General features: G+C 39.9%; 1 protein-coding gene across 6 annotated transcripts in view; it reads right to left on the bottom strand.

The window, feature by feature from the left end:
* Positions 1 to 5,629: 5,629 nt before the first annotated feature.
* The window catches only part of plekhf2 (pleckstrin homology domain containing, family F (with FYVE domain) member 2), a 91,642-nt gene continuing 82,338 nt past the window's right edge, over positions 5,630 to 14,933 (bottom strand). For all 6 annotated transcript variants that reach the window (XM_060920691.1, XM_060920690.1, XM_060920689.1 and 3 more), the window contains one exon: positions 5,630 to 8,124. In XM_060920691.1, the coding sequence (XP_060776674.1) occupies positions 7,391 to 8,113 (723 nt within the window). In that variant the 5' untranslated portion in view covers positions 8,114 to 8,124 and the 3' untranslated portion in view covers positions 5,630 to 7,390. The remainder of the gene's footprint in view (positions 8,125 to 14,933) is intronic.

Raw genomic sequence — 14,933 nt, 5'->3', positions numbered from 1 at the left:
TCACTAAGATTGGAGTATTACAAACAGATTTATGAAGAATTACTGTAAGAAACATTTCCGAATTTTTTTAAATATTACATTAGCAGATTGTTTTCTACAGTATAACTCGTTAAAAATGTTAACGTTATTTCATTAGCAGCGATTTAGTTACGTGCGCAGTTTTTTTTTTAACTGTTTGAACAGTTTATGGGGTGCACCAGCACTTCATTTGTCAATATACAGAAGGGTGAAATTATTGTGTAGTGTCTGTGACACATCAGTATCACTTTAGCAGGCACAGATCTGTGTGGTGAAATACCGGTGTGTGAAATATCATGTAGTACCTTCGAGATCATGTGTTATCTTCCTGCTAATTATTAATAGACAGGAGTGAATAGGTGCGATAGACCAAATGTAGTGTCCGTGACAACCCATTACATTAATAAACTACTCATTCAAAATAGTTGTTGTAACCTGAATATTGAAGAATTTATGTTTCAGGGCTTTATAGTTGTAGTGTCTGACATAATACACCGAGTACACCACATAAAATACTTAAAGTTACCACCATTATGGTATAGAACAACAAAGGTGGACAGTAACGAAGTACATTTACTTGAGTATGTTTTTTTAAACTTATGACTTTAACTTCACTACATTTGAAAGGCAAATATCGTACTTTTCACTCCACTACATTTCTATCAAGGTCCTCGTTACTCGTTACTGTGAAGCAGCTTTGAAAGTTGCTGGTTTTCTTTTCTTTTCTAAAACGTGATTGTTTTTTTTCGCAGGTGACACTGAGGCAGTCGATCAGTAATCACTCGGGTCACGTCACATCCATAGACTGTATAAAATCAAGATCAGTGATTTCTCAGCAGCATTATTTGACACGATCAGTTGATGGCAGAATGGAAGGAGGCGGTTCTTCTGGGGAATGAACGCACTCATGGCCATACCTAGAACCCATGTTTCAGTTTTCTGAAAGGATTAAAGATTTGTTTTAAATGTTTGCTTTGTTTGTCGAAAACGAACCACATCACAGCCTACAAAAACTCGCCATCCAACCTGCAGAAGCATATTGAGTATAAATGCTTTATTCCAAGAGAACGCTTGCAGTGAAGTTGTCTGTGCTTTTAGAGCTAGCGATAACGTTGCAATAGCTATCCAGTCTGGTTAGTCAAATGACTTTCTATGGATTTGCCCGCCAAGTTGCCATCGCCTTGTCCGCGGCTAACATTTACACATAGCTAGTTAACTTGGACACTGTTCGTTAGCATGTAAAAACGGAGTTACGCTAAGATGAATAACGTTAACTTATCTGAAGTCCTTTCAGAAATATGTTTTAGCATAATCTTGCCAAATAAACAGAATGTAGAAATCTTTCTTTTCTAGTAGCGTTAGCTACCCAATATGATTTTGAGTTGGAAAAGAGTTTGCTAGCATGTCAGGTGGAGTTTCACTGACTAGCTAGCTTAACGTTAAACCACCATGATGCACAGCATGCGTTAATTTTGTGAATTCACATTTCTGTCTTTGGTAACGGCATTAGGTATTTTAAGAGTTGTGGCAATAATACAACAACGCGTTGACAGAAAAAAGTATTTTTAAAAGCAAGCGCTTCAGTACTTTAACTTAAGTAAAAATTTGACTGGACAACTTTCACTTATATCGGAGTAACATTTGATCAGCGGGATCTGTACTCTGACTTCAGTAATGAAGTTGGGTACTTTGTCCATCTCTGTAGAACAGCAGCTTGTTGCATTCTGTTGATATTGCTGTACAAGAGAAATGGGGAATAAAGACTTGTATATAGAACTAGTTTTCTTGCTTGTGCTAGAATTTGTAATGTTTAAATAAAATTTGTATCTCAAATATATCCAATATTTTTCAGTCTCCATGAATATTATGTACAGACAGTTATTATTAACCTTCCACTAAAATACCAAAGATTACATGGTTTAAAATGCATTTCTGCTTTAAGATCAAAATAAAAGAAATTATATTTGTGCCTGTGCTCACCTTTCATTATAGAGACGGTGTATTTGGTCGTGTTCGTGATGCATACAAACATCTTTACATGATTGATCATAAAATTTGAATCAGTCAAGTTACCTCAACAAAAGTTCAACCTTATATGCAGAAATTAGAAATTTAAAAGTAAGATGAAAACATTTCAATCTTGACCAAAGTCTGTAATCACAGATTGTGGCTGGTGACTTCTATTCATTCATACACAGCTCAATCTGATCACATTAGCTACACGTGTGTGTGTGTGCGCGCGCACACGATTCAGATCACAATCCTGACCAGGATCAAGGAATGAACGCTAATATTGTAAGTTAAGATTAAGCAATTATTTCTATCCACTAACTGCAGACAAGACAAGACAAGACACAGGTTGTAAACAATTAATATATAGATATATTTTGTTGTTCCTGAAAATTAGTATCTAACAATTATCATAGATTACATTTCAACTTTGAGCTCTTTCAAAGTTCTCATTGACAAAACAGACAGGTGAAGGAAACAAATGGGAAAATAAACAATACTCGGTAAAGAAAGAAATCTCTTGCACTTTGCACTTGTTGAATAAAAGACCACACACACACACACACACACACACTTATGCGAGTAATGTAAGAATTTTAGATCAAGCAGCCAGACAACTCACATAATTCTGAACACGCGATTAGGTGCTGGTTTTGGTGTCAGTTTAAAGCCAGACATTCAGTCCATGCAATAGTGTAACCCATTCGTCACACTGATTTGTGGTACAGAATCCAACAAGTGCAAGCATTCTCAGGCATGTTCAGCTCCAATTCTTTAAAACTGGTGACGACACCGGACTTTGTGCCACTGCTGCTCCTGTGTGCGTTTTCCCTCCAGCTCAGCCGAGCGCAAACGCACAATAAAAGTGCCAACAGCTGATCCGGAGATGTTCAGGAAGCACACAAGTGCAGAGAAGATGGAGCTCAACATTACCAGCAAAACATCTATACAGACATAATGCAATAACGTTGGACTGAGAGGCAATGATTAGACAGACAGACAGACAGACAGACATTGTACAGTAGTTCCTCAAGTCTGTGGTTATTCAAAAGTCAAAAATCACAATACAAACTAACTTCTAAAGAACAAAATGCCTGCCATTTGAGATTCAATTTCTCATTGCATATGAAGGTAGAGATGAACAATCTCGACCATCGATCCAAAACACATTTGATTTCCCTTTTCAATGTCAGTTCTGAAAAAGTGACATGACAAGTCCTTATTGAGAGGCAATGTTAATGAAATTAACAAAAGCGGATTAATCTTGCATGTTTAATTCTACCTGAAGCCCATGCTTTCAATTATACATTAGCACAGCTGGATCAGAACAGTCTTACAATATTAGAAATGAGATATTATACCCAAAATTCAAAAGTATTAGTGCATTTAGTCATGTGTGATTCAAATATAGAACAAGGCAAGGTTGTGTGAAGGTAGCTTCCTCGGAATGCGCTGCATCTCAATTCTCATTTTGAGGCATGGGTGTGATCACACGGGCCACTGAGGTGTAGCCTCACGCTGATGAAAGCATGAGGAGGAGGGCTTCAGCTCCTGCTGACGTTCAGTGCCCAGTTCAGCTGTACAGCGCCAACAAGCTCCACTGATAAATACTCTCAGGACAAAGAGGAGGGGAAAAAAAAAAAAAAAAGCGCTATTTTTGTTTTATACAAACAAATCTATGTTCATTTTATGCTTTAAGAGAGTCTAAATATAAAGTCAGATCTCCAGTAAGAAACGTCTAACAGGCTATAAAATACAGAGCCCTGGAAGGGACATGGGGGGGGGGGGGGGGGGGGGGGGGATGTACTTAGCGAGAGATTACAAAACCTCTTCACTGAATCCAGTGTACTTCTGGATCAGTTTGGAAACCACAAACGGTGCACACGCTACTGACAGAGTTTCATAGAATTTTGAGATTGGCCTCAAATATAAAAGACATTAAATCTATTTTGAAGATGCGTTTTTTTTTTTTGTGTGTGTGTGTGTGTGTGTGTGTGCACGCGTGTTCACAGCATTCGAGCTCAACGCTGACGTTAACAAGGCCGCTCAGTGAGAATAATGACAGTGACTTCCTTATACAAGACCTACAGTACCAATCGAAAAAAGTTTGTACACCCGTACTCATTCACAGGGTTTTCTGTATTTTGACTATTTTCTACACTGTAGAACAATACTGAAGACATCAAAACTATGAAAGAACATAATTCCGTATGTGGCAGACAATAAAAAAAATGTCATATTTTAGATTCTTCAAAGTAGCCACCGTTTACCTTGATGACTCTTTACACACTTGGCGTTATCTTAACCAGCTTCATATGAGGTAGTCACCTGGAATGCTTTTCAGTTAACAGGCGTACCTCGTCAAAAGTTAATTAGTACAATTTTGTGTCTTCTTAATGTGTTTGAGATCAAATAGTAAATAATAAAAACGCAGTAAATATCCCTATTCCACAACTGTAGTAATCCATATTATGTCAAGAACCGCTCGACTAAGTAAAGAGAAACGACATCCATCACAACTTTAAGACACAAAGTGACTTAATTAATAAGAAAGAAAAAACATTGAATTAGAAAGTGTCCAAACCAGCGACTGGTACTGTATGCAGAGAGACTCTGTAATTGGTCACAGATCTCATAAATGCGATGTGATTTTGTACATACTACAGCTTGCGCTGGTAAAACAATAGGAAACCATCACTAGCGGATTTTAGTGTTGCGTAAGCTCTATTTAGAGGTGAGTACACAGTCAGAAATGTAGGCGGTGCACGTACACAGTTTACATGTATTTAGTGTCTGCTACAGCCCTGTTTCCATGTTGCTGAACTGACCCAGAAATACATGGATCTAAACGAAAAACTGTGCAATCTCTCACTTAACTTTCACAGGAGGCGGCACGGTGGTGTAGTGGTTAGCGCTGTCGCCTCACAGCAAGAAGGTCTGGGTTCGAGCCCCGGGGCCGGCGAGGGCCTTTCTGTGTGGAGTTTGCATGCTCTCCCCGTGTCTGTGTGGGTTTCCTCCGGGTGCTCCGGTTTCCCCCACAGTCCAAAGACATGCAGGTTAGGTTAACTGGTGACTCTAAATTGACCGTAGGTGTGAATGTGAGTGTGAATGGTTGTCTGTGTCTATGTGTCAGCCCTGTGATGACCTGGCGACTTGTCCAGGGTGTACCCCGCCTTTCGCCCGTAGTCAGCTGGGATAGGCTCCAGCTTGCCTGCGACCCTGTAGAACAGGATAAAGCAGCTACAGATAATGAGATGAGATGAACTTTCAGACGATTTTATTTTGAGATTGGCCTCAAATATAAAGACATTAAGTCAGTGCTTGGTTTTCATGAGAGAAATCTGAATTTAAGTTTCGCAAGAAGGGTGGCACGGTGGTGTAGTGGTTAGCGCTGTCGCCTCACAGCAAGAAGGTCCGGGTTCGAGCCCCGTGGCCGGCGAGGGCCTTTCTGTGTGGAGTTTGCATGTTCTCCCCGTGTCCGTGTGGGTTTCCTCCGGGTGCTCCGGTTTCCCCCACAGTCCAAAGACATGCAGGTTAGGTTAACTGGTGACTCTAAATTGACCGTAGGTGTGAATGTGAGTGTGAATGGTTGTCTGTGTCTATGTGTCAGCCCTGTGATGACCTGGCGACTTGTCCAGGGTGTACCCCGCCTTTCGCCCGTAGTCAGCTGGGATAGGCTCCAGCTTGCCTGCCGCCCTGTACAGGAGAAGTGGCTACAGATGATGGATGGATGGAGTTTTGCAAGATGTAGCAAAGTGTTAGAGTTTCCTATGGTTTCACCAGTGAAAGCTGTAGTAGATTCAAAATTGCACTGCATTATCAGAACGTACAGTATCTGTGTGACCAATCACGTCATCTCTCGTACGTGAAAGTCACTGCAGTTACACCCACGGAGCAGCCGCATTAATGTTCAACTCAAATGCTGTGAAATTACACATACAAACATCTACAAAATGGATTTAATGAGTTTATACTAAGAGGCCAATCTCAAAATTCTGTGACTCTCTTCCATTGGTGTGCTTGCACCATTATTATGGTTTCCATGGAGCCCGACTGACCCAGAGGTACATTGACCTAAATGGGGAAAAAAAGGTTTTGATGTCGCTTGCTCTCTCTGTCTGTCCCTTCCAGGGCTCTAATAGAATATTTTGTTCCCCCCCCCTCAATAGGTTCAGTAATTTCAAAAGAAAACTTTATAAGAAGGCACTGTGGCATTAAAGGCCTTTGTGAGGTTATATTTTGGGTCTTATTATCTATATTACCACATTATATACACATTTAAGAACTTCATGTACCTCAAACATTTTTGATTTGTCATTAGCAAAGATTACTATTATGAAGGATTAACAGGGAGATGAAGTTTTACATAAAAGTTTCGCATATAAACCTATCAAAATATGCATCCTTTATTTCTTCCGTTATCCCCACTGTAATAAATACAGGTCCTGGTAGGGGTAGAGCTAGAAAAATGCTGTCAGCACCGAAACAGCCGAGTGAAAGCTTTCCTACGGAAAAAGCAGTGTCCGAGCAGAGTCTAGGATTCACTGGTAAACAAAACGGTAATCTGGAAAGAAAGTAGGAGGAAGGAAAAAAAAAAAAAAAAGGCAAGACAATAAAAATTATCTGTACATAGAGCTTGAAATTAGGAAATAAGCTTACTGTCTTTACACATCCATGTAGAGGTGTTCACTGGAGCAAAAAAAGTCGTGGGCCATTTTACTCTCATCTGATATGAAGAAGCTCATGGGACAAAGAACACTGATTAACTTGGGAGCGTACTGGGTGCAGAGTGGTATAGGATTACGTGTCTGGTGTAAAACGGGCTCCAGCCATCCATCCGCCCAGCTTGCTTTATCCTGACCAGTGTTGCTGGGGTTCAGATTACTTTTTTGTTTATATTTTGGGAAAATCTACCAATTAAATTCATTAGAAAATATCATGGCGGAGTACAAACTAAACTGTACTCCTGGGATTGGTCAACCTTTCTCCAAGAGCAAACAGGATTGATCCAAATTTTGTGCAGGAGTGAGTGGAATTGGTCAGAATTCCTACACTTGTGCCAAATGGAATCTGCAAAAGGCTACATGAACCTGCAAGAAATATTTCTTGTGAAAGCAGGAACTCAGGATTTGTACTGCATTTCATCTATATGCATACGGGGTGTGTGCTTTCAGAGTAAGTTCATTAGGCCATTTATTAATATTGTGCTTAAAAAAAAAAAAAAAAAAAAAAAGGTCACCATAAACCTTCACAGAATGTTTGCTCATTTCAAACCCTTTAAGGAAAAACAAGACACTAAAGCACTGGGACCTGAACTGAAGATAATATTCCTAAAATAGCAAAAGCAAAAGGTTCCCTTCCCTCAGTCACTGCTATCGTCTTCATCTTCATCCTCAGAGATGTTGCTGCGGCTGTACGAGTTCGAGCGTGGTGGTAGAGTCGCCCCTGTGGAGAGCTGCTCATAGCAGAACTCGCATACACGCACAGGCTTGGATGATTGGCTGGGCAACAAGAACTTCTTCTCAGAGCACGGGCCACACACGACGAAGCCACACTTCCTGCAGTGGTGGCGCCTGCTGACCGGCGTGAACTTCACCTTTTGGCATCGCATGCACACGGACGCCTCCGAGTCGGGCACCCATACGGCTGCGTGCTCGCCTGTGGGCGATTTGCCGCTTTTCTCCAGCAGGTCTGACACACACTTGTTGATGTGGTTCATCCACTCGGACTTCTCCGTGGCTGTGGCGGCGTACACCGCAAACGACTTGGTTGGTGTTTTGATGAGCCAGCCATTACGCAGCTCGCCTTCGTCAGCCACCGTGTCGATAGTGACGCTCTCCAGCGGGATGATGTGCTGCTTGTTGTACTTCTTCTTCTGGATGACAATGTTGCCATACACCAAAATGTCATTGAAGAGGAAAAACTGGCGGGCCTTGGGCTTTTTGCGGCACAGCTTAGTGAGCACGCCCTCCCCGATGAGCACACGGCCTGGGATGGCCAGTGGTTGGCCAGCTGTGCCGAAGCAACCCTCCACAACCGCAATGCGCTTGGAGTTCGCTTCGCTATTTGCCAAGCGATCCACCATCTTTCAGTAACCTAGCAATCAAGAGAGAAAAGAGAAAAAAAAACAATCAATCACAACATAATTCAAGGGTGGCACAGTGGTATAGTGATTAGCACTGTTGTCTCACAGCAAGAAGGTTCTGGGTTTGAATCTCACAGCCCATGGGGGCCTTTCTGTGTGGAGTTTGCATGTTCTCCCCGTGTCTGTGTGGGTTTCCTCCGGGTGCTCTGATTCCCCCCCCCACCACAGTCCAAAGACATGTGGTTAGGCTAACTGGTGGCTCTAAATTGCCTATAGGTGCAAGTTGGGTGGAAACTGCTATACGTCCTCGACATCCACCCTGGGTAGCTCTCCTGAGCTCGCTAACAAATCTATAGTAAAACAGTCAACTACAGCTGACATACAACAACAACATAATTCAACTGTAATTAATTCAAAACTATTTAACAAGTAACAAATATTCAAAATGATTACACATGCATGGGGGTTTAGGTGACCATCAGTCTCTCTTAACAACTTGGTTATTAAGGATGTTCCTACCTACAGGTGACGTAAACCAGAGAGAGAGAGAGAGAGAGAGAGAGAGAGAGAGAGAGAGAGATGCCTGTACAGTGAAGGAAGGGATAACTGTAAGCTGACAGCTGTATTGAATTATCAGAGGTGGACAGTAGCGAAGTGCATTTACTTGAGTTCTGTACTTAAGTACACTGAGTATCTGTACTTTACTTGAGTATTTTTTTTTTCAAACTTATGACTTTAATTTCACTACATTTGAAAGGCAAATATCGTACTTTTCACTCCACTACATTTCTATCAAGGTCCTCGTTACTCGTTACTGTGAAGCAGCTTTGAAAGTTGCTGGTTTTCTTTTCTTTTCTAAAACATGATGGTTTTTTCGCAGGTGACACTGAGACAGCCGATCAGTAATCACTCGGGCCACGTCACATCCATAGACTGTATAAAAACAAGATCAGTGATGACAGCAACATTATTTTAACACGATGGCAGAATGGAAGGAGGCGCTTCTTCTGGGGAATGCACACACTCATGGCCCATGAACCCATGCTTCAGTTTAGTCAAATGACTTTCTATGGTTTTGCCCACCAAGTTGCATCGCCTTGTCCACGGCTAACGTTTACACATAGCTAGTTAACTTGGACACTGTTCGTTAGCATGTAAAAACAGAGTTACGCTAACATGAATAACGTTAACTTATCTGAAGTCCTTTCAGAAATATGTTTTAGCATAATCTTGCCAAATAAACAGAATGTAGAAATCTTTCTTTTCTAGTAGCGTTAGCTACACAGTATGATTTTGAGTTGGAAAAGAGTTTGCTAGCATGTCAGGTGGAGCTTCACTGACTAGCTAGCTTAACGTTAAATCACCATGATGCACAGCATGCGTTCATTTTGTGAATTCACATTTCTGTCTTTGGTAACGGCATTAGGTTTTGTAAGCATTGTGGCAATAATACAACAATACATTGACTGAAAATGTACTTTTAATACTTAAGTATTTTTAAAAGCAAGTACTTCAGTACTTTAACTTAAATAAAAATTTGACTGGACAACTTTCACTTGTATCGGAGTAACATTTGACCAGCGGGATCTGTACTCTGACTTAAGTAATGAAGTTGGGTACTTTGTCCACCTCTGTGAATTATATAATCAACATTTTGTCAAATTTCAAGAAACAAGATAGTATGGATTTCTAAACACAACATAAATGATTTGCTAATTTAGGTTCAGTCAGCTGAGTTGCAACAGCATGGCATTTTGAAGGCCGTTCATAATTCCTCTTTCAAGACCGTTCTAATTTCAATATGAGGTAAATCACTCAACTTTCAACATGAATCACTACAGCTTTGTGTGAAGGAGAAAGTGCTGCCCATCGTGTTCACGGCAGTGTTTTCACTGAATCCTGCTTCTGGCAACATGCAACTGTCCACATAGTAAAAGCTCTGTGAAAGCTATACTTTGCACAGTGTAAAGTCTGCTACACAAAAAGGAAACAGTAATGTTCTGACCTTTCACATCTTGCCCACTTCTCTGAATGTTTTTTTTTTGTTGTTGTTGTTTCTGATTAAAAACAAAGCTATTTGGAGGAGGCCCACCAGGGGGCAATGCAGGGCCAAAGGTTCACAGGGCACCATGACTCCTGTACGTCATTCTGGATTTGGATCTCAGCCTTTTACTGCCACTCGACTTATATTACTGCTGATCATATCTAGGCTTCTGTAAGTTTTAGTTCCACTTTCTACTGAGTGTTTCTCATATTTCTGAACCTGTGTCTATGTAGCACAAGCGATTGCTTTAAAACTACAAGGGAAGCCTGGCTTCCTCTAAAATGCCATTAAATTGAAAACGTGGCAGTGTTTACAGTATTTTGGTGGAATAATTAAAAAAAAAAAGTATATTTTATATATATATATATATATATATATATATATATATATACACACACACACATATACACACACGTGTATGTGTGTATATTTTATATATATATATATATATATATATATATATATATATATATATATATATATATATATATATAAATAAAATGGCATGCCGTTCAGGAAATTAATCTTTGAATATATGAAATGAAACCCTGAATATATGGAATGAAACTTTATATTCTGCCCCCGCTCCCACAGCTCAGCAGATAGACAACAGGTCCCAAGAAAAACTCTGACTCAGAGGAGAGTATTAGAGTATATTGAGAAACGCTGTAAAACTCGACAAACAAAATTTACAAATTAGTTTTATATACAGAAAATACCGTTATACAAATATGCGTTAGCTTCTGGCTAATGTTAATGGCAAAATTAACGTATATGCTAATGGTAACATTCGCCGCGATTGGCGAATGCACAAGCATAGATTTAGACTTAGACAGACTTTAATGATCCACGAGGGAAATGACTGTCACCATAGCTTCGTTGCACATAAAAGAAGTAAACACTAATAAAACCACAAGCATTCGCCAGAGTGTTAACAATGCCTTTATTGTTTAAAATAGCCGCAACCAAATCCCGAGCCGACTGACTCATTTTTGCTGCAGGATGGCACCAGTGCCTTCATGATGTCAGCCAAGTTTCATTCCATATATTCAGGGTTTCATTCAATATATTCCAAGATTAATTTCCTGAACGGCATGTCATAATATACAAAATGTAGAATAGAAAAATTTCACTCTGACACCCAACTTTTGAACATTATTAAAAATTTATTCTCGACAAACGTTTCGGCCTTCAGCCTTCTTCAGTGTAAAAAAAAAAAAAAAAAAGGTGTCTTTTTTTTGACACTGAAGAAGGCTGAAGGCCGAAACGTTTGTCGAGAATAAATTTTTAATAATGTTCAAAAGTTGGGTGTCAGAGTGAAATTTTTCTATTCTACATTATCTATATCTACACTGCTGGGACCCGTGGTATCCTTTGGATCCTTTTGGACAGACTGGTTGTTGGCTGACAGAGACCTTTATTTATCTATCTATCTATCTATCTATCTATCTATCTATCTATCTATCTATCTATATATATATATATACACACACACACACACACACATACATACACACACTTTTTTAATACATAACACATATACACACAGTGGTGCTTGAAAGTTTGTGAACCCTTTAGAATTTTCTATATTTCTGCATAAATATGACCTAAAACATCATCAGATTTTCACACAAGTGTGAAATGTGTTGTGAAGCTCAGACTTTGATAGATCTGTTCTTTAAATAAAACAGGGCGCCCACTCACACCTGATTTCAATCAATGGGATGACAAACACCTGACTCTAATTTCACCTTCAAATTAACTGCTAATCCTAGAGGTTCACATACTTTTGCCACTCACAGATATGTAATATTGGATCATTTTCCTTAATAAATAAATGACCAAGTACAATATTTTTGTCTCATTTGTTTAACTGGGTTCTCTTTATCTACTTTTAGGACTTGTGTGAAAATCTGATGATGTTTTAGGTCATATTTATGCAGAAATACAAAAAATTCTAAAGGGTTCACAAACTTTCAAGCACCACTGTATATGCAAATTTTTTTCTTTGTGAGGGTATGTGAGTATGGAAAATTAATTTTTTTTAGTTCAGGAAATGAAATGGTGTCAGATTATAATCAGTTCTGTGTAAGTTCTGCTGCTGAAGACTCTCTCCCATCGAGGGAGTCACCTGGCGAACACCAGAACTACATTTAAGATTGCCACTGGGTCTCGAGGGGAAAAGACAAGGATAAGCCTCTTGCTTCTCAAAAACTTACACTTAATTTTTTTTTTTTTGGTGAAAACTCAGGGGAAGTCTGGCTGAAACCAGGTGCTCTTATTACCCCACAGAAACCCCTTAAAATCAATCATGTATATTAGAAATCTGAATATTTTCAGTCACTATAAAGAATAACCTGGCTTATAATACAGAGTATGTATTAGGGGTCGACCGATAATCGGCCTGGCCGATATATCGGGCCGATATTCTGCATTTTTAGGGTTATCGGTATCGGCTATAATTTCCGCCGATAACATGCCTTTTTGCAGCCATTTCGTTCCTAACGCGACTGTCACTGCACATCCTTTCCTGCACTCGCGTCTGAGTTCAAGAACACGGTCCCGCCCACCACAACATCTGATTTGTTGTGAACTGTTTCAAGGCGGCCGTATGGGCACTCGGGCAGAAGTGGCACAAGCCAATCAACACGCGTAGCTAACCGCTGTGAACTGTTTCAAGGCAGCTGTACGGGCACTCAGGCAGAAGCAGATCCCACTTCAAGGTAAGGACACGCTGCTTTTGCCGCAATAAGTCACAAACACACAAGTTGCAAAAGCACATCATTATGTGTTTACATTCTTCATCTACTACTCGTTAAAATTGTTCATTTGCATCTGTGTAGCCAGGCAAACTTAGCTTACGGAAGGAAGCACTTGAATTAGCCTACAACCAACTAGCCTCGCTGAAACTACATGTAATGTTGTCCATAGTAAGCAGTCCCCAGCATAACATAGGCTGCAGTCATTTTTAAATCCCCGTCTGGAAACGTTGTGAATGTGTCAGTAGTTCTACTCGAACAGTAGAATGACAGCCATACAGAGAGGTGGTCAAGGGAAGACGAAATAAAACGTAGTGTTTGTGTTCTGTAGGGTCATTCCATGTCAATTCACACAAATGCCCAAAACCTCCCCAGTGACACCTCTTCAATTTGCCTTATTTTTATTTTCTTAGTGCCTTATGATGTCAAATGAAAGAATCCAAAATTTTAGCTTCCTAGCTCGAACGTTTTTTGAGTTATGGCCCTTCAAAGTTTGGGTGCCACGCCCACTTTTGGGGTCCGGGAATTGCGCACTTAATTTGCAAGCATTTTTGGAGGCCCATATTTTTTGTTCTAAGGGGGATATAGACCTGTAAATTGCTATATCTATGTATTCTGGCCCTGTCTATCAGATTATGCACCTATAAATAGCACAGGTTTACTAACTTTATAGATATTAGCCCCTTAAAAGTGGATTTTTTAATGACACAATTTTTTTGACATTTTGGGGGTCCATATCTTGGAAAGTTTGTGTGTTGATAGGGTTTCAACTAATTTATCATCATATTTGGGAACTTTATTGTGTACTTAGAGAGTTTCAGGGCACTCAGAGGTTTGGTGGGGGTACAGGAGGGCCCCAAATATGGCTTCGGGACAAAATCACCATTTGGTACGCCCTACTTCAGGCCATTAGTTGGCCATGTGGGCACATGATGACTGGAATGAGCCTTTAACCCTATCAACTGACACCTTTTATCAAACTTAAGCCAATAAAAACTTTGATTATCCAACTCCTTCAATATAAACTAAACTAATAGTATATGGTACTATTTTTGCATATTTTCTGAAAAATCCTAAGTCCGGAAAGTAGGTCAACTGTTGTTTTGACTGCCTGTTCATGTTTAAGGTAGTAAAAGCACACCCATATAGTGATTTTAATCTATGGGAAGATTATTTATACCCAATACCCCATTAGTTATATTGACAATTACAAGGGATAAACCCTTTCCCGGCTGCTTCACGATGCTGTTTTTTTTTACATTTGACACCTTTCCCTGTATCCAACCAATCTCTGACCACTATACACTTAATTGTTAAATGCATCTTTCAAACAGGAAAGGGAAAGATGCAAACAAGGGGATGATCCCAAGAAAAACATCCTGGTTGCTTTACTACATTTGTTCTGACATCCGATCTGGAAGTTAAACCTAGACTCATCAGGGGTTTTTTTCAAGAAAAGGGGAAGGGGCCCCTAGCCACTCATGTGGGGGAAATTAGCATATCAATTAGTAAAAAGTGGAAAGTGTGTAGTGGTCAGAGTTTGGTTGGATACGGGGAAAGGTGTCAAACGTTTAAAAAAAAACAAACAGCATCGTGAAGCAGCCGGGAAAGGGTTTATCCCTTGTAATTGTCAATATAACTAATGGGGTATTGGGTATAAATAATCTTCCCATAGATTAAAATCACTATATGGGTGTGCTTTTACTACCTTAAACATGAATAGGCAGTCAAAACAACAGTTGACCTACCTTCCGGACTTAGGATTTTTCAGAAAATATGCAAAAATAGCACCATATACAAATGCTTAGTTTATATTGAAGGAGTTGGATAATCAAAGTTTTTATTGGCTTAAAAGTTTGATAAAAGGTGTCTGTTGATAGGGTTAAAGGCTCATTCCAGTCATCATGTGCCCACATGGCCAACTAATGGCCTGAAGTAGGGCGTACCAAATGGTAATTTTGTCCCGAAGCCATATTTGGGGCCCTCCTGTACCCCCACCAAACCTCTGAGTGCCCTG

The sequence above is a fragment of the Neoarius graeffei genome, chromosome 5, assembly GCF_027579695.1.
Source record: "Neoarius graeffei isolate fNeoGra1 chromosome 5, fNeoGra1.pri, whole genome shotgun sequence".
NCBI classification, from domain to species: Eukaryota; Metazoa; Chordata; class Actinopteri; order Siluriformes; family Ariidae; genus Neoarius; species Neoarius graeffei.
This window is presented reverse-complemented; position numbering and strand designations above follow the sequence as displayed.